The sequence below is a fragment of the Trichoderma breve genome, chromosome 2, assembly GCF_028502605.1.
Source record: "Trichoderma breve strain T069 chromosome 2, whole genome shotgun sequence".
NCBI classification, from domain to species: Eukaryota; Fungi; Ascomycota; class Sordariomycetes; order Hypocreales; family Hypocreaceae; genus Trichoderma; species Trichoderma breve.
The window spans coordinates 5,278,424-5,305,751 of NC_079233.1; the positions used below are offsets into that span (position 1 = coordinate 5,278,424).

The 27,328-nt window shown below is 53.2% G+C and overlaps 8 protein-coding genes across 8 annotated transcripts; 3 read left to right on the plus strand and 5 right to left on the minus strand.

The window, feature by feature from the left end:
- Positions 1-2,669: 2,669 nt before the first annotated feature.
- T069G_03817 (ring finger domain-containing protein) lies at positions 2,670-4,145 on the plus strand (the record flags this gene model as incomplete). Its single annotated transcript, XM_056171027.1, has 2 exons — positions 2,670-2,887; positions 2,993-4,145. 2 exons carry the CDS (start codon positions 2,670-2,672, stop codon positions 4,143-4,145), a joined length of 1,371 nt encoding a protein of 456 aa, XP_056031919.1.
- A 985-nt stretch (positions 4,146-5,130) lies between these two features.
- On the minus strand, positions 5,131-6,096 carry T069G_03818 (uncharacterized protein; the record flags this gene model as incomplete). Its single annotated transcript, XM_056171028.1, has 2 exons — positions 5,131-5,738; positions 5,808-6,096. 2 exons carry the CDS (start codon positions 6,094-6,096, stop codon positions 5,131-5,133), a joined length of 897 nt encoding a protein of 298 aa, XP_056031920.1.
- A 442-nt stretch (positions 6,097-6,538) lies between these two features.
- Positions 6,539-7,486, minus strand: T069G_03819 (uracil DNA glycosylase superfamily domain-containing protein; the record flags this gene model as incomplete). The annotated part of the gene is made up of 2 exons (XM_056171029.1): positions 6,539-7,231; positions 7,304-7,486. 2 exons carry the CDS (start codon positions 7,484-7,486, stop codon positions 6,539-6,541), a joined length of 876 nt encoding a protein of 291 aa, XP_056031921.1.
- Positions 7,487-10,724: 3,238 nt separating this feature from the next.
- Positions 10,725-12,289, plus strand: T069G_03820 (UTP--glucose-1-phosphate uridylyltransferase domain-containing protein; the record flags this gene model as incomplete). Its single annotated transcript, XM_056171030.1, has 2 exons — positions 10,725-12,155; positions 12,215-12,289. 2 exons carry the CDS (start codon positions 10,725-10,727, stop codon positions 12,287-12,289), a joined length of 1,506 nt encoding a protein of 501 aa, XP_056031922.1.
- Positions 12,290-12,741: 452 nt separating this feature from the next.
- On the minus strand, positions 12,742-13,940 carry T069G_03821 (pyridine nucleotide-disulfide oxidoreductase domain-containing protein; the record flags this gene model as incomplete). The annotated part of the gene is made up of 5 exons (XM_056171031.1): positions 12,742-13,092; positions 13,156-13,497; positions 13,580-13,698; positions 13,768-13,830; positions 13,922-13,940. The coding sequence occupies 5 exons, from the start codon at positions 13,938-13,940 to the stop codon at positions 12,742-12,744; spliced, it is 894 nt and encodes a 297-aa protein (XP_056031923.1).
- Positions 13,941-14,646: 706 nt separating this feature from the next.
- Positions 14,647-17,241, minus strand: T069G_03822 (vacuolar-sorting protein 54, of GARP complex domain-containing protein; the record flags this gene model as incomplete). The annotated part of the gene is made up of 3 exons (XM_056171032.1): positions 14,647-15,282; positions 15,346-17,138; positions 17,196-17,241. The coding sequence occupies 3 exons, from the start codon at positions 17,239-17,241 to the stop codon at positions 14,647-14,649; spliced, it is 2,475 nt and encodes an 824-aa protein (XP_056031924.1).
- A 526-nt stretch (positions 17,242-17,767) lies between these two features.
- Positions 17,768-21,298, minus strand: T069G_03823 (fibronectin type III domain-containing protein; the record flags this gene model as incomplete). Its single annotated transcript, XM_056171033.1, has 5 exons — positions 17,768-17,994; positions 18,037-20,445; positions 20,497-20,715; positions 20,787-20,980; positions 21,048-21,298. The coding sequence occupies 5 exons, from the start codon at positions 21,296-21,298 to the stop codon at positions 17,768-17,770; spliced, it is 3,300 nt and encodes a 1,099-aa protein (XP_056031925.1).
- Positions 21,299-24,699: 3,401 nt separating this feature from the next.
- T069G_03824 (LNS2 (Lipin/Ned1/Smp2) domain-containing protein) lies at positions 24,700-27,117 on the plus strand (the record flags this gene model as incomplete). The annotated part of the gene is made up of 5 exons (XM_056171034.1): positions 24,700-25,141; positions 25,205-25,756; positions 25,811-26,574; positions 26,635-26,928; positions 27,034-27,117. The coding sequence occupies 5 exons, from the start codon at positions 24,700-24,702 to the stop codon at positions 27,115-27,117; spliced, it is 2,136 nt and encodes a 711-aa protein (XP_056031926.1).
- Positions 27,118-27,328: the final 211 nt, after the last annotated feature.

Genomic DNA, 27,328 nt, shown 5'->3' on the forward strand with positions numbered 1-27,328 from the left:
TGCTGAACCCGGTGCCTATTGCAAAAAGCTTTCCAAATATTATTCTGGCTGTCCGATCTGGTACTACCCAGAGACGCTTACGCAGGAGTCGTAGCCAGCCACGATCGCCACCGGGAATGGCACGAAGCCGGAAGCATCCTGGGGCGTCTTTCGCGAACTAAGCAGGGCGAAAAGAGAGACCAGGCCAGGCCAGGTTTGGGGCCAGTCGCGGAGGTATGCGGCGAGTGGGATAGCGACCAAGGAAAAAAGAAAGGAAAATTTGACAGGTTGAATCTGCGAACAATGCATGTCTCAGAGCTTTGGTGGTAAAGCGGCCGAAAAGCAAGGCACGGCACGGGTCTAGACATCTAGGTGTGTTCAAAAATAAATTCGGGCTGGAAATTTGCTCTCCCAGCGCCCGAGCTCGTTTCTTTTTCCATCAGATACGGACGGTATGTTGCTCCTATCAATTCAGGTTTTCTTTGTTTTTTTCCTTCTCCAGACCCAGCCAGACCACCCAAAGGGATTGATTCCAACGGCAGCACTAACACAGCGGCCGCCCATTAGGTCCAAAGTGGTGCCGTGTCAGCCGTAGCTTAGGCGCATGTCCATTACGTATCGAGTCTGAAGCACTTGAAGCAAGAGGGCTGCACGGCGTGGCTCACAGGCCGGAACTCTGCTTCGAGTCGACCCGCTGTGGCCGAAGCCGAGCCGTTACGGTGGTCGGTGCCGTCGTCGGCCAGTGGATGGCATGATGTGAACTTATCAGTGGCTCTGGACGTCCGTTTAGACTACTGAGAGTTTGGTGTTGGAGATCCACATGCCCGGTTAATATGGCAGTGCAAAGGGAAGAAGAGCATCGTTTTGCAACTCTGGCGATACGAAATACGCAAGGCAGATACGGGAGATACGAATTCTGGTTGTAGAAATGGCTGGAATTCGGTTCAATCAAGGTGAGGCTGCTGATGTTCATGGCCCACGGCGCAATTGGTGATGTGTTCCAGGCACGTGTGAATAAGGTACTTGTAGTATTCAAGTTCCGAACTGTCGCATGCCAGTCGGGCCAGCTACAGGATACTGTTACTATTTGCGGGCATATTGTGAGACAATAAAATCCATTGGGTTCAGGTTGCCTTGGTTTCAAGCTATTCAGCATGCCCTTTTTCACTTTCTTTTCTTTTTTTACTTATTCAGCTCCAGCTCTTTTTTTGCTTTTTTGCCCCTGCCGTCGGTAGTGGCGCCACAGCTGCGGGAGTCTTGGTCTTGTTGCTGACTCGCCCATGAATGATTGAGCACTCCGTATTCCGTATTCCGCACTCCGTAGATGCAAATGAATTGACGGCTGCAGTCTGGTGGTAGTGCTGCGACTCTGCATCTGCATCTCGATTCCTGCCTGGATGCAGCTCGTAATACGCAATGCGCCTGTGGCTTATTCGCACAGACTGAACAGCCGCATACATGGACTTTAATTGTCCGAGCCGCGCGCACACACTCGTATACAGTAGCTGCTCCTTTTGGGATGCGCACATAATACAGGTCTGCCATGTATCTACTGCAGCTGTCATCAAAGCCCGCATCCTCCGAATGAGCGGACATGTGCGCATGATGATGTCGAACTGCGCCGCAAATCTCTCATTTGATATCCATCAATGTGCGCATCTGATGGACTCAACCTCAAGGTCTTCAATCCCCCCCCGGCTCAACTGCAACGCCGACGGCGCTCAAGAAGCCCAATGGTCTTGCACAGCACCAAAGAGCACCAATTCACGCCCCGTAATACCGGCGCCAGCCCAGTAATACGCCAGAAACCAGCGCGTCGCAGCAGCCACTAGGACGCTGGGGATTGTGGACCCAGCGCCCTCTGGAGGGCCTCTAGGCGGCGTTGGTGCAAGTTCCGTCACAGCACCTGCGCACACTGTGCCTAATTGAGTTCAAATCAATGGATCGTGCAATGTTTTGCTGCCAGAGGGGGTGTGGCAGCCAAAGAGGGGGGCCGGGGGGGAGAGCCCTTGCCTATGTCGCTATTGGGCTGGGCTGGTGTGGGTTAGCACAGTCGCAGCTCGAAAAGCATCTGGCCCGTCTGCGTACCCCGTACCTCGTCGTGCAGCGCAGGCCCACGCTTCCCGCAGGTCACCCATACCGGCCGCTGCCACAACTAGCGAGGGAGGTGGATGCTGCTGAATCGCCCTCCAGTGGTCTTTTAAACAGTCTAGCCCACCACCTGCACTCCGCACTTGAACCATTGATCTGTTCTTGCTCTGCTCTGGCTTCGATTCTTTTACTTCTTCCTCCTCCCACGCGCGTTGCTTGCCGCTGTTCGTGAGCCGCGCAACAACACCTGCACGCAGCAATCCTTTGATAGCTGCCTGTTCAGCGTCCGGAGCTGTCGACTCACAGCGAGGCTTGAGGTTTTTTTTTCTTATATGACCTAGATGGTACACTGAGCAGAAAAAAAGCGACACCCGGGACGGAGCCGGAAAAGAGACAACTCCAGCAAAGAGAGCGCTTGTAGACCTACGCCCGACTTCAGCCTTGCATGGTGCACTCCATTCGCTCGCCGACGACTCCGAGCCTGTATCGCTCTGGACTAGAGAACCCAACCGCTGTCGCACGATCCATGCTGCCTGTCTCGCCTGCAATTTAGACGTCGAGTTCACGACCTGCCATCGCCATCCTGCAAAGCCGCCACAATGACTGTCATCGACCAAGTCGCTCACGTCGTCGCCCACGTCGTCGTGAGGGCTGCGACAGAAACCGCCTCTTCGACAACGTCAGACACCACCAGCCCGCAGACTGCTATTCCCTCCAACACAAATAACAGCAATAACAACAACAAAGGCGGCGGCTCCAGCTCGCCGCTGCTCTTCTTTGTTGCTCTCGGTTTTGGTGTCGTCTTCACAAACTTGTGGTGAGTATCTACAGTCCGCCTGGACACATGATTTGCATATCTCCTTCCCAATTGATCTCCTCCTACCACCCCTGCCAGTATCCTCGTCTAATAATATACCTGTAGGATCATCGTCGGCGTCAAGTACTGCTTTAGATATAATGCTCGCAACAGGGCGCGCATGACCAACGAAGATGGCGAGCCCATCACGCTCGAAAACATGCCTCGCCCTCACCGGAGAAGACGAGAAAAGAAACTCATGACCATGGACGAGGTCAACGACAAGTTCCCCATGATGAAGTACAAGACTTGGGTTTCGCAACGTGCTCGAGAAGGCTTGCCCACGTCTGGAGGAGTTGAAGCGCCCAGTCGGCCCAACAGCGTTCACAACGTAGACGGAGCCATTCCTGACCTTGCTCCGAAAGAACGCGCCTCAGCTGAGGTTCGTGCCCTCGAGGAGGCTACACCTGCCACCAAAACCGAACCCGCCAAAGAGGCTACCGTAAAGGAAGACGAGGACAAGAAGGACGTTACGGTTGTCGGCGAAACGGCAGAAGACGGACCCGTGAAGCCCCATGGCAACTTGAAGCGAACAACAACCGAAGAAGAAGAGGATGAAGAGGACGACGAGGACGACGAGCAAATCACCGCTGCTCTGCCACCGGAACTTCTCAACACATCTGGCGATACTTGCGCCATTTGCATCGATACCCTCGAAGACGACGATGACGTCCGTGGACTGACTTGTGGCCATACCTTCCACGCTGTGTGCGTCGACCCTTGGTTGACTAGCCGCCGTGCATGCTGCCCGCTGTGCAAAGCCGACTATTACGTCCCGAAGCCCAGACCCAACCCCGAAGGCGATGCCGCTGCGGCTGGCAATTCCGCCAATCTCGATCCTCGCCAGAACTCCCGAATGAATCTGCCCATGGGTCTATCAACAGCCTGGTTCCGGTCTTCAAGTAACCGCAACAACAACAACAGCAGCAGCAACAACAGCAACAATGACAACTCAAGAGCTCCCTCTTCTTTGCTGCGGTTCCCTCGGCGACGGGCGCAGGAAGCGGCGCTTGATGCGACAACACAAGCCCAGCAGGCTCAGGCAGCAACCAATGCTGCAGAGACATCTCAGCCGTCTCCTCCCGTCACCATGCTCTCGTCTGTTCGACATGCCATCCGCTTCGGACGCACAGTCGAGCCGTCACCACGGATGAACGCGGAGACGGTGACCCCAGCGCAGCTAGAGGCCGGCACTCGTCCAACAACTACTGCTACATAATGTAGCGGATTGCGTCTTTGCATTTATTCTTTTCTGTTTCAGTTTAACGTCCCCACACGATCTACTTATCACGCAACGATGGCATTCTCTCTCTTACAACATATGTGTTGAGCACACCCGTCACCAGCTCGAATCGTATCATCCACCTGGTTTGGAATTTATCTCGCATTATGACAGCATTTCTGATTTTTCGCCCCCTTTTATACGTGTATTTAGCCATGCCAAGGCGGATGCACAATCGTCGTCGAAGTGGACTGCAACGTATATATACGCTCATAAAGGGGCACCCAAGGTAAGGCAGTTCTTTAAAATATGGTTAGCTATGGGAAATAGGATGGCAGGGAAGGGGGGCGACGCACGGTTCTTATGTATGAAGGAGCCCATGTACGAATGGTGTTTGCTCTTTGCTTTTGGGCCCTGCATTGGGCAGGTTTTTTTTTTTTTCTTATCCACGGAGCTCCGAGCGTGTCAAAGACGGAGGTGAAACGGGACATGAGCGGCGGAGTTGGGCGGCTATAGTGGCTTCTCTTGGTAGCTCGATGTTAGCAATAAAGCATCAGTGAAGAAGTGTTGCTGTTTCGTTGAAATGTGACTGGTATTATTTTGTATTTTGTATATGTTGTCTTTGGTATGACTTGACTATCTAAAAGTCGGTTCAACCTGCTGTGACCGATCGACTTTAACATATGAGACTGATTTGATTCTAGTTCTGAATGACTGAAGCTTTCATATACTAGCATCACAGTTTATTGACCAAAAGCCACTATTGAAGAGTGCTTTGTCGCAGATGATATCCGTAAACTCATCCAAATCGATGGACCCCAGATCCTTGGTGCCATGGTTTCCTAGCTTTTTAGTAACATCTCTATATTATCATATATGAAAAATGCTTTGTAGACCCAATGCCACTGCCCAGGCTCTTGTTGACATTCAAGATACCATCATCATATATCCAAAGTCTTATTACAAAATGCAAAACAACTCGCTATAAAAAGGACCCCTTCTGAAACCTGCCCCCGAAATTCGCAGACTTGTTAATCAGCTCCCTCCTCTGTGTCGACGTGATCCTGCCCCCGACCGCCATGTCCTTTTCCCTGTCAAATGCCCTCTTGCTCGGATCGTCCTCCTCCTCCTCATCAGGTTTCCCACTCGCTGTCACAGCCTTTTTCCCGCCTTGATGTTCTTCGAGAAGCGTCTTGCCTCGTTGGGCCTGGATGTTTGCCGCGAGGGCCTCGTCGCGACGAGCTTTTCTTTGCTGTTCCTCTGAGAGGTTGGATGCCCCGTCGGACGTGGATGATGTGCGTCCGAGGACGGAGTCTTGTAGACGCTTGAGTTTTTCTTCTGGGGTTTCTGTCCATATGGATGGTGCACCGGGGGTGCTGGAGGAGGAGGGCTTGGGTTTGGAAGAGAATTTGCGGGCGCGGATGCGGGTGGTGTCGCGCTCGGAGAAGGTGGATGAGGAGGGCGGAGGAGCGAGCATCCAGTCGTCGCGCTTGGGAGCGTCGTCTTCGAGAGATGCAGGGAGTGAAGGCCCGATTTGTCGCCGAGGGGCCGAGGCTGATGGGAGGGATGGTCCAAAGTCGTCGTCAGAGTCTGAAGAGTCGGAGTCGAGGTTTGTGTTGGCTTCGGGGTTTGGATTGGCGCCGGGAGGAGGAGCTGGACCTGTGTCTGAATCGGAGTCGGAGAGGTTGATTTCGTCGTCGTTGTTGTTTGCGGTGAGATGTGGTGGGAGAGAAGGCCCTACTGATCGTGCAGCCGCGGCGGCAGCAGGCATTTTCGGTGCGTAGTCGTCTTCGGAGTCTGATCCGGAGGCATTGAGGTCTATCTCGTCTTGGTTCTGCAGAGAGTCTTCGCGACGAGCATGTTTGTTTGATGTGGTTGACGTATCGTCATCTGTGTCGTCGCGGCTCCTTTTTAGTTGAGGCGGGAGTTGGGGGCCTATGGACGACATTCTCTGATTTTTCTGGTTTGTTCACTCCGTTTGTAGTATTTTTATTTGTTTGTTGGGGAGGAATTTGATGGAGATGGAGGTTGTAGAGGAAGGAGTTGGGAAGCTTGAAGCAGAGACGATGTCATTTTTGGTGGAGCGACCGGATTTGCGCGGTGCATGTGATTGGCTATGTGGATTTCCTAGGGAGGCTTCACGTTTGACGGCTTGTAAGTTTTCATTATGAAAGAGAGTCAAAATATATGTTTAATTAATGTTTCGAGTGTGTGATATTTCAATTATCGTAAGTTCAATTCTTTAAAAGAAATATTGAAAGACGCACTCCATAAAGTCGAAGCCACACATAACTACCTATGCAACGCCTCTGCTAGTATCAGCGAAAACATATAACAAAGCACATAGACATGGCTTGCACTAGTTATGCAAATCTAAAGGCTGTTTAATGTTACAAAGTCGAACCCGTTTCATCTTCACTCTTCGCTTGCACTTCTTCCTTCTCTTTCTGGGCTTCCCTCTCGGCTCTCCTCGTCTTGACCCAAGAGCCCAGTTGATTCCAGACCGCCTGCTTCTCAGCGGGAGACATGGACGCCGCAAGGCCGCTCGTGCTTGTTGCGACAAACACTCTGGCTCCCGCCCACTCGCCCTCAATGACACCCATGTTCTCAGACTCGTCCTGCCATCCGTATTTGAATGCTTTGCCCACAGGAGAGCCGTGACGCACGCGCCAGATGCTCTCCCAGATGCTCTTGCCTACGACGCACATGCTCTCCGGCCGCCATTTGCGGGCCTTGTCTTCCAAGATGGAGACGCCGTCGTCCATCTCCTGCTTGCTCAGCTCGGCGCCGTTACGGCTTGGCCGCGCAACGATATTGGTCAAACCAAGGCTGTACAGCTCCGGCATCTGCCTGTCCTCGTCGGCACGGCACGGACGGGGCGTCACGCCGCTCGAAAAGAGGAGCTTCCAGAAGAGATTGGAGGGGTGCGCATAGGCATGGCCCGACCGAGCAGTCTCTATTCCGGGATTCAGCCCGATGAAAAACACCAAGAGATTGGGTGCCACGGCATCAGGGAGCTCAGGGAGATGAGCATAAGTAGAAGGCGGTGCATATCCAGCTTTGGGCCGGGTCCGCTTCTTCTTCTGCGGAGACGAAGATGCTGAGCTTGGAGTTGCTGACTGACGCCGCTTGTTGGATGATGAAGAAGCTGTCACGCTGGTGGCTGAAGATGACGATGGCGATTCGGACGCGGCCGCAAATCGAGGGCTTCTGCGGATGGGCTGTTGCGACGGGTACATGAACTTCTTCAACTGTAAGCGCCCCTCGAATGTCGCAGGCTTCATGTTTCCAGAGCCCACGGCTTCTGCCGTATCTGGAAGTTCCTCCCCTGGCTCCATGTTGATATCACTCAACCCACAGCCTGGTGTATCATGCGTGAACGTGTGTAAGCTGAGCTCTCTGGTCTGCTCGATTTGACACCGATAGCGCTTATCAAGCCGGAGTTTTTTATATCTTCCTTGGCGTTTGGCAGCGCTATGACACGTTGAGAAGCATGTTTCAAGGTGACAAAGAAGAGAATGCCTTGCGAATTTCGCACGCTCACTTGGAGGTTGAACAACGTTGAACGGTTTATAAAAGATTGCCACCGGGCTATTTTTGCGCCGGCTTAGTGGTCAGGCACGGCATGTGGATGCACTACGAGCTGTTTGCCTAATTTTCAGCAAGGGTTTGAAAAGAACAAGCTGCTTTTGTTGGCGTAGCAAAGGACTAGCTACCTAGTATCATGTACAGCCGAATGAAGCACGTTGCAAAAAGCAAAGAAATGTGCGTCTAGAGGTTCGGTTGGCGATTCATTCAACGTTCGACGCAGTGCATTCAAGCATTCTAGATCCTTGGTGGAATGGCTGATGCTGAGGTCGATTAGCGCAGGCACAGCCACAGCCTAGTTGTTCGGTTTGCCATGGCCCGCGCACGGGAGATCGCGCATCATCTTTGGCTCAGGATTGCCAGGTACGAGTAAAGAGTATATGCACGGAGCAGTTGCATGTACAGTGGCCAAGGAGGTTGACGCTCTTACAATCATCCCAAGAGTCGTGTAAATTCTGCTCTACTATCAAACGTTTCAATCACGTGGTTCCTCCTAGAGAGCAGCAGGTGCCCTTTGGTATGGATATGGATATGTCGAAGAAAGCAGCCAAGTGCTTGTATTTCTGTGACCAATTCCATGTGCTCATAGAGACCAACGTGAAGAGATAGAGACGTCTCGGCCTCCTGCTTTTAGGATGTCGGTGAGCCAACCACCCGATCATCTAGACTTGGATGCTAGAGATGATCTAGACATTAGGGAACGCTTCAGGGGTCGGCCGACCTGTCAGTACCTTACTTGAACTTGTACACGCACCATATCCAGTTGATGCTAGATTGAGCTGGATAAGTTGCGGTGAAGAAGTCCTGCATCCGGCAAGGCATTTCGAAATTGTAAGAGCATCTTGTTGAATCAGAATCAGCGCCAAGCCGAGCAGAAGCCATACAATCGTGGACACGCCTCGAGATGCAAGCCCTTGATTCTGCAGCAGGTTGGTGCTTGCGAACCAGCCCCTTGCAGCCATCCTGCCTGCTATCGTGGCCTGCCAACGACCACTCAACCGTGTCTGCCGTGCGGCTGAACCAAGCAGCTGCAGGTCTATCACTTACTCTGCTGCCATGCTCTACTCCGTGTGATGCTGCTAGCACCGCATCTTGGTAGAAATGTGTGGAGTGCGGAGCGCAGGGTGCCTTGGATGTGAGGAGCCGACCCTGCACGAACCCTGCGCCCTCTCACCGTCAAGCCAGTTTCCATGTCTTGTACTGTAAAGCCAAACCAGACAGAGATCAAGGCCGTGGTGGTGTATGTACGAGTATTGGTTCGAGCAGGGGATGCCATCTTTGGAAGAATTGCCGACACACGGCAGCACGGGGTCCGAGGGCGCCAATTGATGCGGCATGGAATCAATCAATCTTGATACGGGTGCGGCATCAGTAGGTACATGTAGTCGTAATAACCACGGCGGACGTCATACGGTATCCGATGCCAGCAATCATCTGTAGGGACACGCACACATGCTGCTTGTAATTGATGCCACACGGGGCACACAAAGAAAGGGGCTCCTCACCTGTGCTACTGCTATTGCTAGCACACACACGAAACCATGTGCGGCTCGAATCGGGAGGTCCGCTGCCCTGATGGCTCGTATCCGGCCCATGTTAAGTTGACATTGATTTGATCCATACTTGGTACATACGGGGAGATCGGCTCCAAGGCGTGGGTAGCCGGCCGTGCAGTCGGATTGCGGATGCGCTGCTGCAGCTACTGTACTCGTGCATTTGTCGAGTCCCGGTGAATTTGAGAAGAAGAAATCCTGCTCAATCAATCTTATCAAATCATGTCAACACGGACTCAATCAATTCCATCACATGTCGAGATGTGTTTATTTCTGGCAAGGCATCCTCAGGTAGAGAGTAATGTTGACTAAGACGCTTGAACCTAACCTACAGACAGACAGCCAGACAGAAAATATCAGCTTCTTACTCCTTCTTACGCAACACCAACAAATCAATCTCATCAATGCATCCATACAGAATTCCCACTTCCCAGGCGCTGAACCCACAGCTACCGCTAGGGGGCTCCAGCTGGCCAGTTAGTGCAGAGTCTGGCCTGCAGCGTTCCTGCGAGGCGGAGGGCTGACAGTGATGCCAGTGGATGCCAATTGCCGCACCGCCTCCCCCCCAAGCTGAAAATAGCAGCACCATATTTCCGCCTCAGCCTGGCCTGGTGCCACTTGCGGCGCTCGTATGGGATGTGTGTACCCTAAGGTAATTAATCACAGAAGTGAATTGAATTCAATCGAATTGTTGTTTTTGCCGCCAAGATACTATCTAGCACGAGTAAGTTGTTGTAAGTCTGCTGGTATTTTTATACGAAGTGCCACTGGCGATGCTTGGCAGCAGCGTCCATCGCAGATATACTCGTAGTAGCACAGATATGTATCAGTACTTGAGTAATAGGCTCACTCTCACTCACAAAAAGAGTACATGTCCTGTACCTGTACCGACAGCTGCCAGGGTTCAAGCCTGTTAAGCTCCTCCCACTAATGCGCTCCCCTCCCCCCTGATGGGCTTTTTTTCGGTTTGGAGGGGTGGGCGGGCCACAGCATGCACGGCTAGAGGCACCACGACGTCAGCCAGGAGAAAAAGCCCGTCTTGCTGATCATTAGGAGGTACGGGCTGGATACTTGACGACGACCCAAACAACAATACAATCCGGCGTAGTCCAGCAAGTACTTGCATTGTGGAGAGCAGGTCCGCTTCCATCTGCAGTAGTACCAAGACCAAGTACCTGCGTATGCACCAAAGCAGAAGAAGCTTCTCTCCTATTGATCCCTCCTTGGTCATCGTCTCCTTTTATACTTCACTGCAGCTTTCCCTGCTTCCGGTTCTTCTTCTCGACATCATCACTTTTTCTTCTTCTTCTCCTCTCCTAGCTACCGCACTCAATTCGCTCGCTTGAGTCTCCATACCATCTTCTACCATCTATTAGCCTATTAATATCTGTTTCTTTTTCTGCTTGTATTCCATAGATATCCCCAAACCCACACAATGGAAGCCGTCAAGAACATTCTGAGCAAGGCCACCAATGGCGCTACAAAGCCCGCCCCTTCGGCCGAGGCTGTTTCCCAGCTCAAGGAAAAGTACACCAAGGCTGGACAGGAGCACGTCTTCACATTCTACGACTCCCTGAGCACTGCCGAGCAGGCTACCCTCTTCGAGCAGCTCTCCGGCTTTGACCCTGCCTACATCAACGAGATCACCGACCGAGCGCTGCACCCCCCGCAAGTCGATGAGAGTGCTGCCAAACTTGAGCCCCTGCCCGAATCCGCAACTGCTAGTATCCTCGACTCGAGCTCTGACGATATCAACAAGTGGTACGAGTCTGGCCTTGACCTCATTGGCAGCAACGAGGTTGCTGTCGTGCTCATGGCCGGTGGCCAGGGCACCAGACTGGGAAGCTCTGCGCCCAAGGGCTGCTTTGACATTGGTCTGCCCTCGCACAAGCCCCTCTTCCAGATCCAGGCCGAGCGCATCCGCAAGGTCGAGGAGCTGGCTGCCAAGAAGGCTGGCGTTGACAAGGTCGTTGTCCCCTGGTACGTCATGACCAGCGGACCTACTCGCGGACCTACCGAGGAGTTCTTCTCCTCAAAGAACTACTTTGGCCTTGCCAAGGAGAACGTCATGATCTTTGAGCAGGGTGTCCTGCCTTGCATCTCCAACGAGGGCAAGATCATCCTGGAGAACAAGGGCAAGGTCGCCGTCGCCCCCGATGGCAACGGTGGACTCTACCAGGCCCTTGTCGTCTCTGGCGTTCTTGACGACATGCGCAAGCGCGGCATCAAGCACATCCACGCCTACTGCGTGGACAACTGCCTGGTCAAGGTTGCCGACCCCGTCTTCATTGGTTTCTCTGCCTCGCTGAACGTCGACATCGCCACCAAGGTGGTCCGAAAGCGTGATGCCACCGAGTCCGTCGGCCTGATCCTCACCAAGAACGGCAAGCCCGACGTTGTCGAGTACTCCGAGATTGACAAGGAGACTGCCGAGGCCCGCGACGCCAACAACTCGGAGCTGCTCAAGTTCCGCGCCGCCAACATTGTCAACCACTACTACTCATTCAGCTTCCTCGAGAGCATTCCTCAGTGGGCGCACAAGCTGCCCCACCACGTCGCCCGCAAGAAGATTCCCGCCACCGACCTGGAGACGGGCGAGCTGATCAAGCCCGCCAAGCCCAACGGCATCAAGCTCGAGCAGTTTGTCTTTGACTGCTTCCCTCTGCTGGCCCTCGACAAGTTTGCCTGCATGGAGGTGAACCGCGCCGACGAGTTTTCTCCCCTCAAGAACGCCAGCGGCACCGGACAGGATGACCCCGAGACCAGCAAGGCCGACATCATGAACCAGGGTCTCCGCTGGGCCCAGGCCGCCGGCGCCACCGTTGTTTCAGATGGAGGCATCGAGGTGTCTCCCCTGATCAGCTACGTAAGTTGACACTTCATTCCTCACGGTAAATCCAGCCTGATACTAACAATAATTCGCAGGGCGGCGAGGGACTTGAGCACCTCAACGGCAAGACCATCGTGGCTCCAGCCGTTCTGGAGCTGGAGAAGAACTAAACGAAGAAAAAGAAAAAGGCTACAGGAATATTTGTTTTAATGATTTTTTTTTTTATTTTAATATCAGCGTTGGTTAGCACTAGAGTAATGTTTTAGTGGCATGGGCCTGGATGAATTTACGAGGCTACTGCGGTGGATAAGGCCGCATCTCCTCTGTCGAGCGATCTGCAGATGAAAGAAGTTGAAGCAAGGAATGAAGAGCTTGGAATCTTGTTAGCATATTGGGTTGTTCACCCCCCTAAGATGGAATATGATATGATTCTCTTGGGCTGCTTGATTGAAATACCAGACTTTTTTCATATCACATTTAAGCATTTTTGGTGAAATCTGGCGAATCGACTGTAGTCTATTTCTACTGTTCTTTTGTTCTTTCGCTTCAAGAAAACAAAACCGTCACTGCTTATATACATGTATGATCTAGATTCTATCCCCTTTGTGGTATAACCTTTTTTTTACTCCATCTCGGTGATGTACTTCTCCGCCTCCAGAGCAGCCATGCAGCCCGTGCCGGCGCTGGTAATAGCCTGGCGGTACCGCTTGTCCTGAACGTCACCAGCAGCGAAGACGCCGGGGATGCTCGTCTCGGTGGTGCCGGGCTTGGTGACGATGTAGCCCTCGGAGTCGGTGTCGACCTGGCCCTTGACCAGGGCGGTGGCGGGGTCGTGGCCGACGGCGTAGAAGAGGCCGTTTGCCTCGACCGTCTCCTCCTCGCCGGTGACGACGTTCTTGACGACCAGGTGGCTCATGAGACCGTCGTCGCCGCCCTTGACCTCCGTGGCGACGGAGTTGAAGCGCACGGTGACCTTGGGGTGCTTGAGCAGGCGTGCGGCCATGGTCTTGCTAGCACGCAGAACGTCACGACGCACCAGGACAGTGACGTGAGAGCCGTACTTTGTGAGGAAAGTAGCCTCCTCGGCGGCAGAATCACCACCACCGATGACGAAGAGAGGCTTGTTGCGGAAGATGGGCACGGCGCCGTCGCAGACTGCGCAGGCGGAGATGCCGTTCTGCCAGTACTTGTCCTCGCCGGGGAGGTCGAGGCGGCGGGCCGATGCGCCGGTGGCGATGATGACGGAGTCGGCCGTGTGCGTCTCGTCGGGGTTGAACTCGGTCGAGAACTTGAAGGGGCGGGAGGAGAGGTCGAGCTTGGTGACGGTGTCGGTGACGATTTCGGTGCCGAAGCGCTCGGACTGGGCGCGCATGTTGTCCTAGAAGAAGAATTTGTGTGAGTATATGTCCGTATAAGGAAGAAACAAGACGAGGAGTAGAGAGCGTCTTTGCAAAACTCACCATCAGCTCCTGGCCCATGATGCCCTTGGGGAAACCGGGAAAGTTTTCAATCTCGGTCGTCGTCGTCAATTGGCCACCGGCAGCGGTGCCGTTTGCCATGAAGCCCTCATACAGGACAGCTGTAATCCCCCCAACCGTTTAGCACATGCCATTACTTTACATCGTACCTCATGGGGGAGCCAACTTACGCTTCAGCTCAGCTCTGGCCAGATAGATGGCAGCAGTATGGGCCGCGGGGCCAGATCCAATGACTGCAATGAAAGTTAGCCTCGGTATCGCAAACTCATAGACGGCTCTTCCCATGGCCGTCTCAATCGCAAAACTCCAGCAGAGCAAACATACCGACAACCTTGCTATGCATTTTTCTTGCTCCGTGTTCAACAGGCTTGGTAGGGTTCTTTGTGAATGTGGTGGCGGCAGCGGCAATCGAAAGCCCAGCACTCGAACGCAGCGTTCGTCGGAAAGTTGAGGCGAACAGTTTGGCGACTTTTGGTCTAAAGATACGAGAGGAAAAGGTAAGACGAGACGGCGGCAAAGACGGGTATATATAGCGGTTTAGATTCTATGGACGCGTTCGCAGAAGTGAATCCCTTATACAAGATGCAAAAGACAGAGATGGAAAAATAGCACACGGACGAGTTCGGCGCCATGGCGGGGCTCGGCCGTGAGTTGCAGAACTGGACAGAAGCCGCATCTTAGTAACCCTGGCACACAATTCCCGGGCGGTCAGCCGCTAACACTCAGCAAAGTACCCTCGCTTGCCTCGCCATAGTCTCTACTGTACGGAATCAAGACAAGGCTGTGTGTGTGCTAATCGTTGGATTTCTAAGCCCCCCCGGCACCGCAGACGCCGCTCCCGACTCGTCGCATTAAAGTTGGACCTGGAATCGTAGCTTGTCAGGTTGACAAATCCCAAGTGCCTGGTGTTTCGAAGCTCAAAAGATTTGGGCTCCTGGGGATGCGCTGCGGTTGGATGACGTCTAAGCGCGGAAACTGGAATCTTTTTGCGAAATATCCAAAACCTCCCCCCTCCCCCCTCCCCCTATTTTCCCCGTTCATGTGCCCCCTCATCGCTGCCCGTCCTCGGCACCGTCGCGCATGCCAAACTTGAGCCCAAGGCCGCTTATATCTCGTTTGAAGAACTTTCCAAAATTTCTCAGATTCTCATTGATCGTGGCCTTGTCTGAGCCGCTTTGCCCAGTGTTGCTAATGTCCCTCGCTGCGCTCAGCAGCTTCTCGCCCAACGACCCCGCGTCGAATCTTGCCGCTGAGCTGCCTGCCAATGAAGATGATGCAGTGTTGATTGCGCCCATGGCACCAGTACTGCTGAGACTCGACGTCAACATCAATGGCGTCAAGAGCGGCGAGTTTTGTGCGAGCTTCTCGTTGGAGCTGCTGTCGCGATGGATGCCAAACAGCTCAATCAGGTGAGCCTGGTCTATCTTGCGCACCCCCTTGAGATCCAGGATCTTCTTGAAGTTTGTATCTGAGCGATCTGCAATGTGAATGAGGTACGCCTGCACAAGGCCCTCTGGAGGCGATTGCCGAACTTGCAGCGTCTTGAGCAGAGGATCCATCCGATTCATGCTTTGCTCAACCCTCCTCACAAAAGTAGCGGACGGTGCTTGTTGTGCTGGCGATGGGTTGTGATAGGACAGCAGATTCCCAAACGACTTTGTCAGTGCATACTTGTCAACGAGCATCTAGTACGACCTTTGGTTAGCTCAAGCTACGAAGCAGACCCCTATTCTCGCTGTCTCTCTTACCTGCTGTGCCCCAACCTCGGATATCGGCCGACACTGGACAATATTGTTGATAAAGGCCGTCACCAGATGATCCACCAGGTTGTCGCAGAACGCTCTTGCGTACTGTTGCTTGGTGACAATGGCCAAGATCTCCTCCGTTTTGTCGTTGACGTGTTTGACGAGCTCACCCACCCAAGAGCTCTGGTCACCCGCGCTATCCATGGTGCTCCAGTTTGTATTCTTCATCTCCCGCCAGACGCCCTCGCAGTCCACCTCAACAATGCGTACCAAAGCCAGTACGGCAGCGCTTGCCACACCTAGGAAAGCGTCTGACTGTGACGATAGGTCAACTTTGGACACCAGCTCTGAGTCAATGCGCTTCTTGATGTTCTCTTCCAATTGGTTCGTGTTGATGTGCCAGAAATCCGCCGTATTCAGGACCAAGACAGCATCCTGCATGGAAGGACCCTTCTGCCCGCTCGACTGTAGTTTTCGCAGCAGTACCTGCTGAGCGTACTCGTCCAAGTATTTGGCTAGTGTCTTTGAGAGATCCAATAGGCGGTCGCTCGTGGATAGCTTCGCGCATTGGGATAGAGTTAGCTTGTAGAAATGGAAAAGCTCTAGAGCCGAGGAAATGACGGCCTGTGGCGTGAATTCTTCTTCTGGGGGAATGAGCGGCTGTGTGCGGTACTTGGGTATCATGGTGGCCAGCTGCTTGTCCTGCGACTCGACCCAGAGACTCAGGTAGGGCTCAAAGGCCACCGATATCAGCCCATTGAATGTGTGCGACTTCTCCTCTGTCGAGCTTAGCGTGTCGATGCTGGCCCTTGGGTCATTAGAGAAGTGCTTCTCCAGGTTCTGTTCGAAATTGAGCGTTTCTTGCAAGCACGCGAGAAGCAGGTTGACGTCAATCTTGTTGCCGTCTGGGCGCCGCATGCTACGCTCCAGGATGCCTTTGAAGTCATCACGCGTGCCGTCGCAAAAGGCAGTGGCTAGGGTTTCGTTAACGCGCCAATGCGCGGGGAAAATGGCAGCATGGTCATCCTCGTGCGTCTTCATCATGCGCTTAAACCACGCATATCTTCGTCCGATGTTGTCTAGATTGCCGGCCTCGTCGTTGCCCCGGAACACCTGGCGATACTCTCGCAGCTCCGTGTTGATGTACCAGCCCACAATCCTGGATTTCGCCGAGTCTCCCAGAGCGTCCATGACGAGGCAGGCTTCTACCAAGGTTCCCCTCTTGGCGCTGACCTCTCCCTTTGTAAAGGCCATTTCGAAGTCCTCGCAGACCTGCTCCAACAGCTCCCTCTGCAGCTCGGACACCTCTCGGCTCAGCGTCGCGATCTGTTCGATGCTCCTGTAGCTGTTGAAGTGCTTCATCAGCTGAAGCACTGCCTGCAACAGGCCAGCACACTCCCGATACTGCCTCGTCTTTGCAAGGCCCCTCAGCTGCTCGTACGCCGTTGTGAGCATCTGCAGCCGCTTCAGCGCCGTCATGCTGAGCGTCAGGTTCTTCTTGGTATTGTCCAGCCTCTTGATGTCCGCCGTCATCGAGGTGATGTTCTGCTCCGTCTCTATCGCTCGTGACCGCACCGTTTCAATCTTGCGAAACAGCTGCGCAAGCTCCGTTTGCGCGGACCGCATTCGCTCCAGGCTCGAGTCTGGTTCGTAGGCCTGGGCCGATTCGAGGGTGTTGATTTCGTAGGAAAGGTCATCTTGGCGGTGCTTGAGTGCCTGAGAGACTTGGCTTATGGACGAGACGGCGGACGGATGCGAAAACAGGAGGTTGAGGTGGTCAATGGGGTCGTAGTCGACTGTGCCACCATCTTCATGTTAGTTGCGAACAGCTTGTCATTCGGCCGGCGACTCACTTGCGTCGAGACTTGCGGCAGAAGACCCTGCCAGAGAGCCATTCATAGTTATGAGTGTTCGTTAGAAAATGGATGATAACAGTACAGCAAGATAAGAGATGGCAGCTGCTTTTGTTCAGCGATGGATGATGCGAATTGTGTAAAGCCGGTGTTAACCTGGGCCAGGTTGTGTCTCGTTTACCAAATGTCTTGGTACCAGGTACGGGTAGCTCCTGATGCTGCAAGAGCCGGGGCTGCCAAGGGTGGACTAGTCTGGACGTTCTTATTCAAATTAAAGTGGGTCGCATTTCCTGTTAGTCTCACGGTTTCTTCGAGATACTGCAATTGGCACCAGACAGAGGTATACACATTATCAGATATTAATGAATAGATTATTATCCAATGAGACGCTTCGGAACCAAAAAGTTCATTGGGACTCAATTGTTAAAATAAAGAGCATATGACGGCTGCTCTGTATGCTGTATTGACTACCTGGTAACAGGCTATCTTGGTACGTGTATTGCCTAGACCCATCTCGCCGTGAGGCATTGGATATGGCCTCAACTCCTCCTCATGCGTTTCTGACATACGCTTTATTCCTCCTCGGCGTACTTGTCAAACTCGGTACTTTCCTTTTCCTTGACCGTGTCCTTGCCCTTCTTCTTCATGGAGAAGCGCCATCCGCTCATCCGACTCTCCCTCGACTCTCTCGATTTGGAGGGGCCAAGTGAAGGGCTGCTTGCCAAGCTGTCAAAGCTTCGGCCAAGCTGAGAGGCGTCCTCGCCTAGGTCGTCGATATCACCGATGCTGGACCGATGGTCTACGGACATATTTCTATCCGAATTCGTTGCGCTGCCGGGACCTTTCTTGAATAGCCCCGAGTCTTTGCCTAGTCTAGTCGACAGGCCAAACTTGCTAGAGCTTCCCTTGCGGAACAGTTTCATGACGACGTTGTCTTGATCTTTGGCAGCCGAGTCAGCGTTGGAATTGAGATCAGATGGCGTGTTGGACAAAGTCGAGCCAAGCATCAGCGATTCATGAGACTCGGCAACTGAGCCCTGAGTGTGAATGGAATTGGTGTCCCGAGACATTGACGCTTCGGATGGGAAATCATCCAGACCATGGGGGTATTCTGTGTCCTTGGTCTTTTCTTCCTTCGCCTTGTCTTTGCTCTTATCCTTGCTCTTGGACTTGTCAGCACCGCGGAAGAAGTTGCCCATGAATGTCGGGGCCGTCGGATTCAGACGCTGGTTGATAGATTTCAACGCTGTTGGCGGGCGGGAACCGATGACACCAATCTGACTAGGCGACGTCTGCGGGTCAAGCAAGTCATCATCGTCGAGTATGACATCTTCGGCGGACGCCAATGTGGTGGTCAGTATGGATGGCGATCCGTGAATCGACGGGCGCCGAGAGCCGCTCCTAGAGGGCCATCGATTGTCAGGCGACCACAGCCGGTTTTTGGTGCTGAGCAAGCCTCCCTGCTCTCCCTGAACACCCTGAACTCCCCAGATGGAGCCGCTGTCTGTGGACGGTCGTGGCAGGTCGATGGAGTTTATGGACGGCGGCCTGGATCCGTCAGCGTCTCTGTCGGCAAATGCACCACCGCTTGAGTTGCCAAACGGAATCAGCCGTCGTGCTGAGAACGGTCGGGATGTCGAAAAGGGGATTCCGGCAAAGCTATCCGGCCCGGTCGAGTTGCGGTTCATCCAAGAGGAAAAGTTGATCTTTCGGCGATTTTCCAACACCTCCTGCTCGTCCGTTCCTCGAGGGAAAGACTGGCTCTGCCCGGGCTTGAGCGAGCCAATGGCAGGCCCCAGTTCATCCGCAGGCTTTGCGCCCCTATTACGTAGCGCCGCCAACAGGTTGGACAGCCTATGGCCTGTGGCGGGAGGAGAAGTCGCAGAGTGATTCAACCCCAGCGAAGTCAAAGACGGTCGCCTGTCGCGGGTCTCATTGTATTGGGGAAATGGTAAATTGCTAGAAGAACCATGAGGGCTTGCGAATATGTTAAAGGGTGGGCTTGCGGAAGCCGGTGACTGAATGTTGTCGTCGTCGTCTGCCTGAATAGGCTCAGGCAGGAGATTATCATCGGGGTCCAGGTCAGGCTCCTCCATTTCGTCAAAAATATTAGAAGGGAGAAATGAGCGAGCTGCCGACGGACTCAACGGCCCGTTGGCCTCCCTAAGTTCAGCCTCCGTCTGAGGTTCGCCTTGGCCATGAGCCGCCACGTCCATAAACAGGGCCGGGCCAAATCCAGCATTGGAGAAGCCGGCAGTCGGTTGAAAGGTAGAGTCAGAGGGAACGATCGGGCTTGGTGCCAGATTTTCAGGCATCGAGACGCCATGTTGGCTAAGACGCCGAGGTCGAGCGGGCGGGGACATGTCAAAGTCCGCATTAGGGTTGGGAGCGACTCCCTGGTTGAAGAATTCGAGGTTGGCCTGTTCCATCCTCAACTGCTTCGTCACCATGTTGATCTGTTGGTCAAGCTCGTAGGATCTCTTGGCTTCCGCCACCCACCGAGCATGTAGTTCCTTTCTCCTGGCCTCCCATTCCCTCCTTAATCTTAGGTCTTCTTCTTTCCACTGCTCATCGTGCGCATCAGGAAGCTGTTCTCGAGCTGCCTTGAGGTCCTGCAATTGTTTCCCTTTGTCTTTCAACTCCGCCTCAAGCTCAGCACACTTATCCAAGAGCTCAGCATTAATCTCGTCAAGTTTTCGCACGTCCTTATCCCTCTTTTCTGCCAAGGCAGCCTTTTGCGCCTCAAACCCTTCACGATCCCTTTTCATGCGCTGGATCTCAGACTCAAGTTTGGAGACATTATCTCGTACTTTGGACTTCTTGGCCTCCTTGTCCCGCAATTGCTGCTCCTTTTTTGCTCGCTCCTTCTCCGCCGCTCTCATCTGCTCCATCGTAATTCTCACCATGGCCTTGAGTTGAGCCGTCTGCTCCTCCTTCTCCTTCAACATCTGACGCTTACGCTCCTTTTCCTTTTTCAACTCCTCTTCCTGTTGCGATGCCTCCGCCTGTTCCTTGGCATAAACGGCCAATGTATCCTCGATTTCCTTCCTAATGCCTTCAAATTTACAATTCAACTCGTCAAGTGACAGTTCGGGGCCATCGAGAATTGGGAGCTTGATGTGAGGCTGGTCCATGCTCGCGACAGAAGGCGAGTGGCGACGATTTATCGTGTTGCGCCTTTGCCCTGGCACGGTACCGTTGGCATCGCGAGTGTTGGCCGAGTTTCCGTCGAGAACAGGGGCGGCTTCGACTGATGGTACGGGGAATTGGGCATCGTCAGAGTCGTCGCTTTCATCATCACCAGGAATGGTTCGAGGCTGGTCCGGATCCGTAAAGTTAGTAGGCAGTCGTGAGTTGCCCAGAAGTGGTCTCCCATCCTTGCCAAACGTGCGTAATCGTAAAAGGGCACTGCCGGCTTGGAAGTTGTTCGGGCCCACGGCAACAACGCGAATGTTGTAGAAATGGTTCGGCTTCAGCCCCGTCACCGTAATGGCCACCTCGTTGCCTGGGGAATCGCCCACTGTTGTCCAGACAAGGTCAGATCACAGACACATGACAAAATGTAGTAATCTCATGCCAGCCAATACGTACCATGCACTCCGTTGACTTGGATAGAGTATTTCTGTACAGGTCGATTGCTCGTCGGGCGCGTCCAGCTGAGAGTAGCCGCATCGGATCGAATTCCAGCAAGACTGACATCGGGAGGTTCAGGGATGTCGACACCTAGGATGTTGATGAGTTCGGGAACGGGTTTCCAGAGGGTTTGCCATCCCCGGTGAAGCAGCCTGGACACAAGTCAGCAACAGCAACAGCAACAGCAACAGCTCAAAATGGAATGGGCTAGCAACGAACCAGAGCACGGCTCCGAGAGTGAGCGCCATCTTGAAGTGCTGGGCTAGCAGCGCATCGAGCTGGTAGTCGACAATGGCGTCGTGGGCGCTTGCGTACATGCGCGCGGCGAGCTGGCGAGGATCGATGAGGACGGCGGAGGCGCTGACGAGGATATACAGGGCCTTGCGGTGGAAGGGCTGAGGACTACCAAGTCCCCAAAAGCCAACAGCGCTGAGGGAGAGAAGGGTCAGGGCTGGAAGCTCCCATGACATGTTCTCAGATGGACTTAGCCAGAAATGCCGACCCAGGCGGGAGGATGTCGGTAGTTGGAGGTTTGGAGGCGGGAGAAAAGAGCAGCAGGCGACCCCAGTAAAGCCGGGGCGCCGATTGGCCGGCTAGCAGAGGGCTGGCTCTTTTTTTCTTTCCCTTTTTTCTCTGCTACTGTGTAGACGCCGTGCAAAGATGACAAGCTGGCACGGACAAGATGCCGCCTTCAGTATTCCGTAAATTCAATCCGAACCAGCGTAATGTACTGTAATGCACTCCCAACACAGAGAGCTTCGGTAGAAGGAGTCAAAGACCGCACTGTGCTGCTAATTGAAAGAATCCTGGCAGTAAAACCAACGACTTAGTCTCTGCCAAGGAGGTTAGCAGCCTACTGGAGGTGCTAAGCTGGGAAGACCGTAGTCGAGCTTGAAGATAGACGCTGTAACTGGGAGTCTGTGGTGCAAGGCGCTACTTGGTGCATTCAGGCTGAACATCAATGTGCAAAGTAGCGTGGCGTCGAAGAGGCACTGTGAACGGTATGTTGTAAAAGACAGTGCCGGCGCCACTCGAGCTTCGGCTGTGGGAAAAGGAGTTCTAAAAATGGATCCAAGGTTGAATATTAGTGTTGCTCGCAAGGAAAATAAAAAAGGGAATAAAAATTGACGTGCATAAGGCCTTATCGTATCGGCAAAAAAAAAAAAAGCTGAGCGAGACCGCCTCGAATTGCCCAGAAAATGTATGGAGTGGACCTTGTGTGGCAATCCTTGCTAGGGCAATTGGAGGCTGCTTGTGAATGGGTTGATCCGCGAGGTGAGCCTGATAATTCGGCAGTTGTTGCTTTGGGAAGCCCTCGGGCATTCGAGTTGTCGAGATACAAGGCAGCAGGAGTCGTAGAGGGAAATGCATCAAATTGATGTGATATCTATCGTCATTGCCCTATCGTAGCGAGGAGGAAACGTGGGAAGGTTAAATACATGCACTCTCTCCACTGGGGGCAGCCTGCATATCCGACCACTTGAAGTCAATGCGAGTTTCACGGGACATGATGCACACGGCTGTCACATACACGGGAGGGGAAGGCCGAGGTGTATTCCGTGCTACCACATCATTTGCCAGCACGGTCTGAGCGGTGGCTGCGGACAAGCAACGACCCTTAGATTTTGTTGATGATTTGCTGGAGTCATTGGTTAATCTCAAGGCCGATCTGTAGAGGCAGAAAACTCAATTGTAGAAGAAATTTGTGAATATGTGGCAGTTTCTTGAATCTACTTTTACGTTGTGGTTAAGGTTACCCATGCCTTAGCCATAGAAGCACATGTAAAGACCAGTGCAATCTACGATTATCATAGACTACTAGGAAGACTAGACTCGGAGAGAATTTCTGGGCGCAAGTACATGGGTGGAATACAACGGCCGTGCACTGTCATCTAGGTAGGCGGACATCTGCTTTGTCAAGTAGCATTGCTACTATATATCAAGTCTTGAGCTGTGTAACCTTCGGAAGCAAGTGTGTCAATGGCATGAGGCTAAAGTCGGTGAACAGCTTAGGTCTCTGAGGATATCGTCAGCTCAGCTCTATGTTGCTATTCGTCTTACTTATACCAAGCCAGCTTTCGCAGCTTACATGAACCTCGCTCTATGGGATGCTGGTTACGAATAAAGTTTCCAAGCCCAGCCACCGCTTTTGTTTGCGCCAGGTATCGTGGGGTTGCTTGTTTAACTCTCTCTTACAGATGTTGCTTGCTCACCCAGCTGCAAGGGTTAATGTCTCCTTACATACATCTGCATCTTTCTACCAAACTGTAACATGACTTCCTGGGCCTTTGTAAAGAAACTCTACTATTGACGTCAGCGAGCCTTTTTTAGCCATTATTTCACGATGATGCTTGTGTGATGGGCTCTATTGAGATCAGCATGCGAACTAGATCAACATCCATGTATAGCCTCTCATTACCCCTCCTTATTCCCTCATCCATTTGGTCTGGGGAAGCAAGCCCCAAACAGGAAAAAATCAAGAGAAAAGTCTTGGTAGGGAGATGCTGTCTTACACATGCACAAATGAGAAGAGACAATGGCCTCCACAAGCATGTGTCAAACCGTATGCCCCTTACCTTAGTGCACTTATTGATGTATAAACACCACCATGCGCTGCACATGTAGTAAGCTGATGATATTGGCAGACCTCCTTGGAGTCACCCGCAAAATCCAGGCTCCAGCCATCTACGATCTGAGCCCTACTGCTCGTAGTCGATAACCACAAGGGCGGTGTTTGGGGGCAACAAGTTTGGCAAGCAAAGGATCAGGCCCCGGCTCGACGACTCATCTCTGGCATGCTTGGTCTGTCAGGTGAGCCTCCTCGTAATACGGAATGGCCCCGTCACGGATGCTTGCACGAGAATAGCCGCTAGAATCCTTCAGTGTGAGCGTGTGAAGCCAGTCATCAAAGAGGCAAAAGGCCAATGGAAGCCTGGAGCCTCGGCTTGTTGGGGGTGTTGCTTTATTCCGCGAACTATTACGTTGTTCTTTTGCAATTTTCTCGCCTGATGTCCCATGGAAATGGTTGAGCACATGATGGGCCGTGGTTCGGCAACGCCAAGTTCCCAGTACTTGGGGGTAACCCCGGATTCGCCGCGCGATGTTCCGCCTTTTCCAAGGGCCTTCCATGGGGCTTCAGGGCTGCTAGCGATGCCAAATCTCGCTCCCCCCTTGCCCCCCGTCAGCGGCCTGCCTACTGCGGTAAACCTCCTGAAGGGCTGCTGGAGGTGCCAACGGAGCGAGTCAAACCCGGAACGGAGAGTACAGCGCAGGTACCCTGTACTTGGTCCTTGCCGGGCACGCCCCCCACAGCGCTTGTCAAACGGATGAATTTCGCCCAAGCCTTGGATCATGTGCCTGCAGCCGAAGCGCAGCTTGTTGGATCAACGGACAAGCAGCACGTTCTCAACAATTGGAGGCCCGCTTTGCCACCTTTTCCCCGGGGAATTCTTATATGTGTATATGTGTATTATTATATCGCGGTTTGCCCTTCCTCGCCGGCTTAAACCTCACGATCCTCTCGATCTGCGGCGCATGTTTCAGCGGCCATTGCGTGCATTTCTGGTGACGGACCGCCGACGCATCGCCCAAAAGTGTCCATAATTTCACATGCCAGGGAAGCGCGCCGTCTGAAACCGACGTCACCACCGGGCATCCCAACAAAGATCCACCCGTGCAAGGGTCCCCCAATTCTTCTCCGTTTGCCCTCCGTTTGCTATTTCATACAAAGTCAACCGAGTGCCCAAAGAGACCTGCAGGCCAGGCAGCTCGCCCAATTGTCCCGTCGTCCTCTCGGAACGTGTTGCGCAAAGTACAGGTACAGGAAACAAATAGTGTTTGTGGCGGATCGATCCGTTAGCAAGTCGGCACGATGCAGTACGTGCGAAACCTCAGCGACTCGGTTTCCACGGCCTGGAATTCCATCAACCCGGCCACTCTCAGCGGTGCCATTGACGTGATTGTCGTCGAGCGCGATGACGGCACCTTGGCTTGCTCGCCCTTCCATGTCCGCTTTGGCAAGTTTTCGCTCCTGCGCCCGTACGAGAAGAAGGTCGAGTTCCGCATCAATGGCACCAAGCAGCCCTACTCCATGAAGCTGGGCGAGGGCGGCGAGGCCTTCTTTGTCTTTGAGACTTCTGATTCTATCCCGGAATCTATGCAAACATCCCCGCTGGTTTCTCCGGCAAGCAGCCCGCCTTTTGGACCGGCAGATGCCTCGGGAGCCCTGCAAGAGCCGGATACTCTAGAGCTTGACGGAGAGCCAGCAAAGGCCCGTCGCCCGTCACCCGCCATTATCCAGCCTGATGAGAACGGTACGTCTTTTGCTCTCCTTTGCTAGCCATGTCTAAATTGTGAGGATTCATTGCTCATTATAGTCACAGGCATGATTACGCCTCTATCGTCCTCACCTCCACTCTCAAGCTCACATCCTGGCCCTGGCGGTGACTGGCGCCAAGCCTTTGACCGACCTCACAGCGACGACATCTTGAGAAAAACGACACGACATCATGACGAAGCCATTTCGGACAACGAAAGCCCTTCCGAGTCTGAAAGGTCACATAGCCCTCCGATCCTTGGACCCACGGAGGCTATTGCACGCGCTAGGGCGTTATCCAAGGGACTGTCTGCGGTCAACATTCCAACTCACATTACCGAGACGGGAGATCTTATGCTAGACATGACGGGCTTCAAGAGCAACGAGGAAGACATGCTTCGTGCTGAAGTCCTTGCACGCAACATTCTTTCTGAGGAAATGGACGGCAACTATGATATCGGAGCCTTGTTTGGGTTTGATGAAGAGGGCAACCTTTGGGTCTACAGTAGCGAAGACGCCAAGCAGGCCGCTATGAACAAGACTATTGAGTCGTCATTGCAAGCACACCGCCGTGCGGTTGCTGCCGACGCCATATCGGATCCGGGCTACCAAAGTGATGGCAGCGATCTTACCACCGCACCACACATTCCTTCTCACCGGCGTTCAGAGTCTGATGCTGGTCCTGGCGGCATGCACACGCCCCCTCGAAGCCCGACCGGCTCCCTTCAGCCCCCCAAGAGCTACGCCAAGACCCTTCGATTGACTAGCGATCAGTTGAAGGACATGAGCCTAAAGTACGGAGAGAACTCGATGAGCTTCACAGTCAACCGAGCAACGTGCGCGGCCAACCTGTATCTGTGGAAGCACGATACGCCCGTGGTCATTTCGGATATTGACGGCACCATCACCAAGTCGGATGCCCTTGGTCATGTGCTCAACATGATTGGCCGAGACTGGACTCACTCTGGCATCGCAAAGCTCTATAGCGATATTGCCCTGAACGGATACAACATCATGTACCTGACGAGTCGCTCCGTCGGACAGGCCGACACGACTCGGGCCTATCTGAACAACATTGTCCAGGAGGGCTTCAAAATGCCCCACGGCCCAACCATTCTGTCTCCCGATCGAACCATGGCTGCGCTGCGTCGCGAGGTCTATCTACGAAAGCCTCACGTGTTCAAGATGGCAACCCTACGGGACATTCGAAACCTGTATGGACCCGACGGTGGTCCTTTCTACGCCGGGTTTGGCAACCGTCTCACAGACCAAATTTCCTACCGAACGGTGGATGTACCGCGAACCCGCATCTTCACCATCAACTCCAACTCAGAAGTATCGCTTGACCTCCTGAGTCTTAACAAACTCAAGATGACCTATGTCAATATTAATGAGGTTGTGGACCACTATTTCCCCCCTGTCGATACCCTGGTCAGGGGTGGCGGGGAGGATTACACCGACTTCATGTACTGGAGAGATGACCCCCTCCAGATTGATGATTTCTCGGCTAGCGATAGCGACGATGATGACCAGGGTAGCACTTACACTGATGAGGAGGGGGATGATGAAGAGGAAGAGGAGGAGGAAGAAGAAGACGATGAAGAGGTTGGCGAAGGGCTCGCAGACAGCTACATCTCGCACGAGGACTACGAGGGCGACGACATTCTCGAGAGCATCGAGAATGATTATGCCGACGACGAGGAGAATTACGAAGATGAAGATGCCGAGGCATCGGACGATGAAACCCGGGTGGTGGAAGATGTCCCAGCCGAGATAATCACTGGGGTCAGTCACTTATCCATGGAAGAGAAGGCGATGAATTGAAGAAATACAGAAGAGGAAGAAGAAGAAGAAAAAGAACAAACAAAGCTAAAAGAAGGATTTCTATAGAATATTTCCGGCGCCGTCGAGCAGGAGCACGACCTGCCAGCTGTCGAGGTACCCGTCGAGATCCGAACACCCACGCCGTCGTAACGAGGGCCTTTTTTGTTTTGGCTCGTTTTTTTCTTTCAGTTTTCCCTCCCTCGCTTCATATTCTTTTTGGAACGATTCAAGCGATTGGGTTCATCAGTTTTTGTTTTACCATCGACGTCTTTTCGAAGATTCGGATTTTCAGCTCTGCGCAGTTTCACGCCGTTTTCCGTCTTGATTACACTGTAAAAGGAGCAAAGGGGGAGGAGAGTAT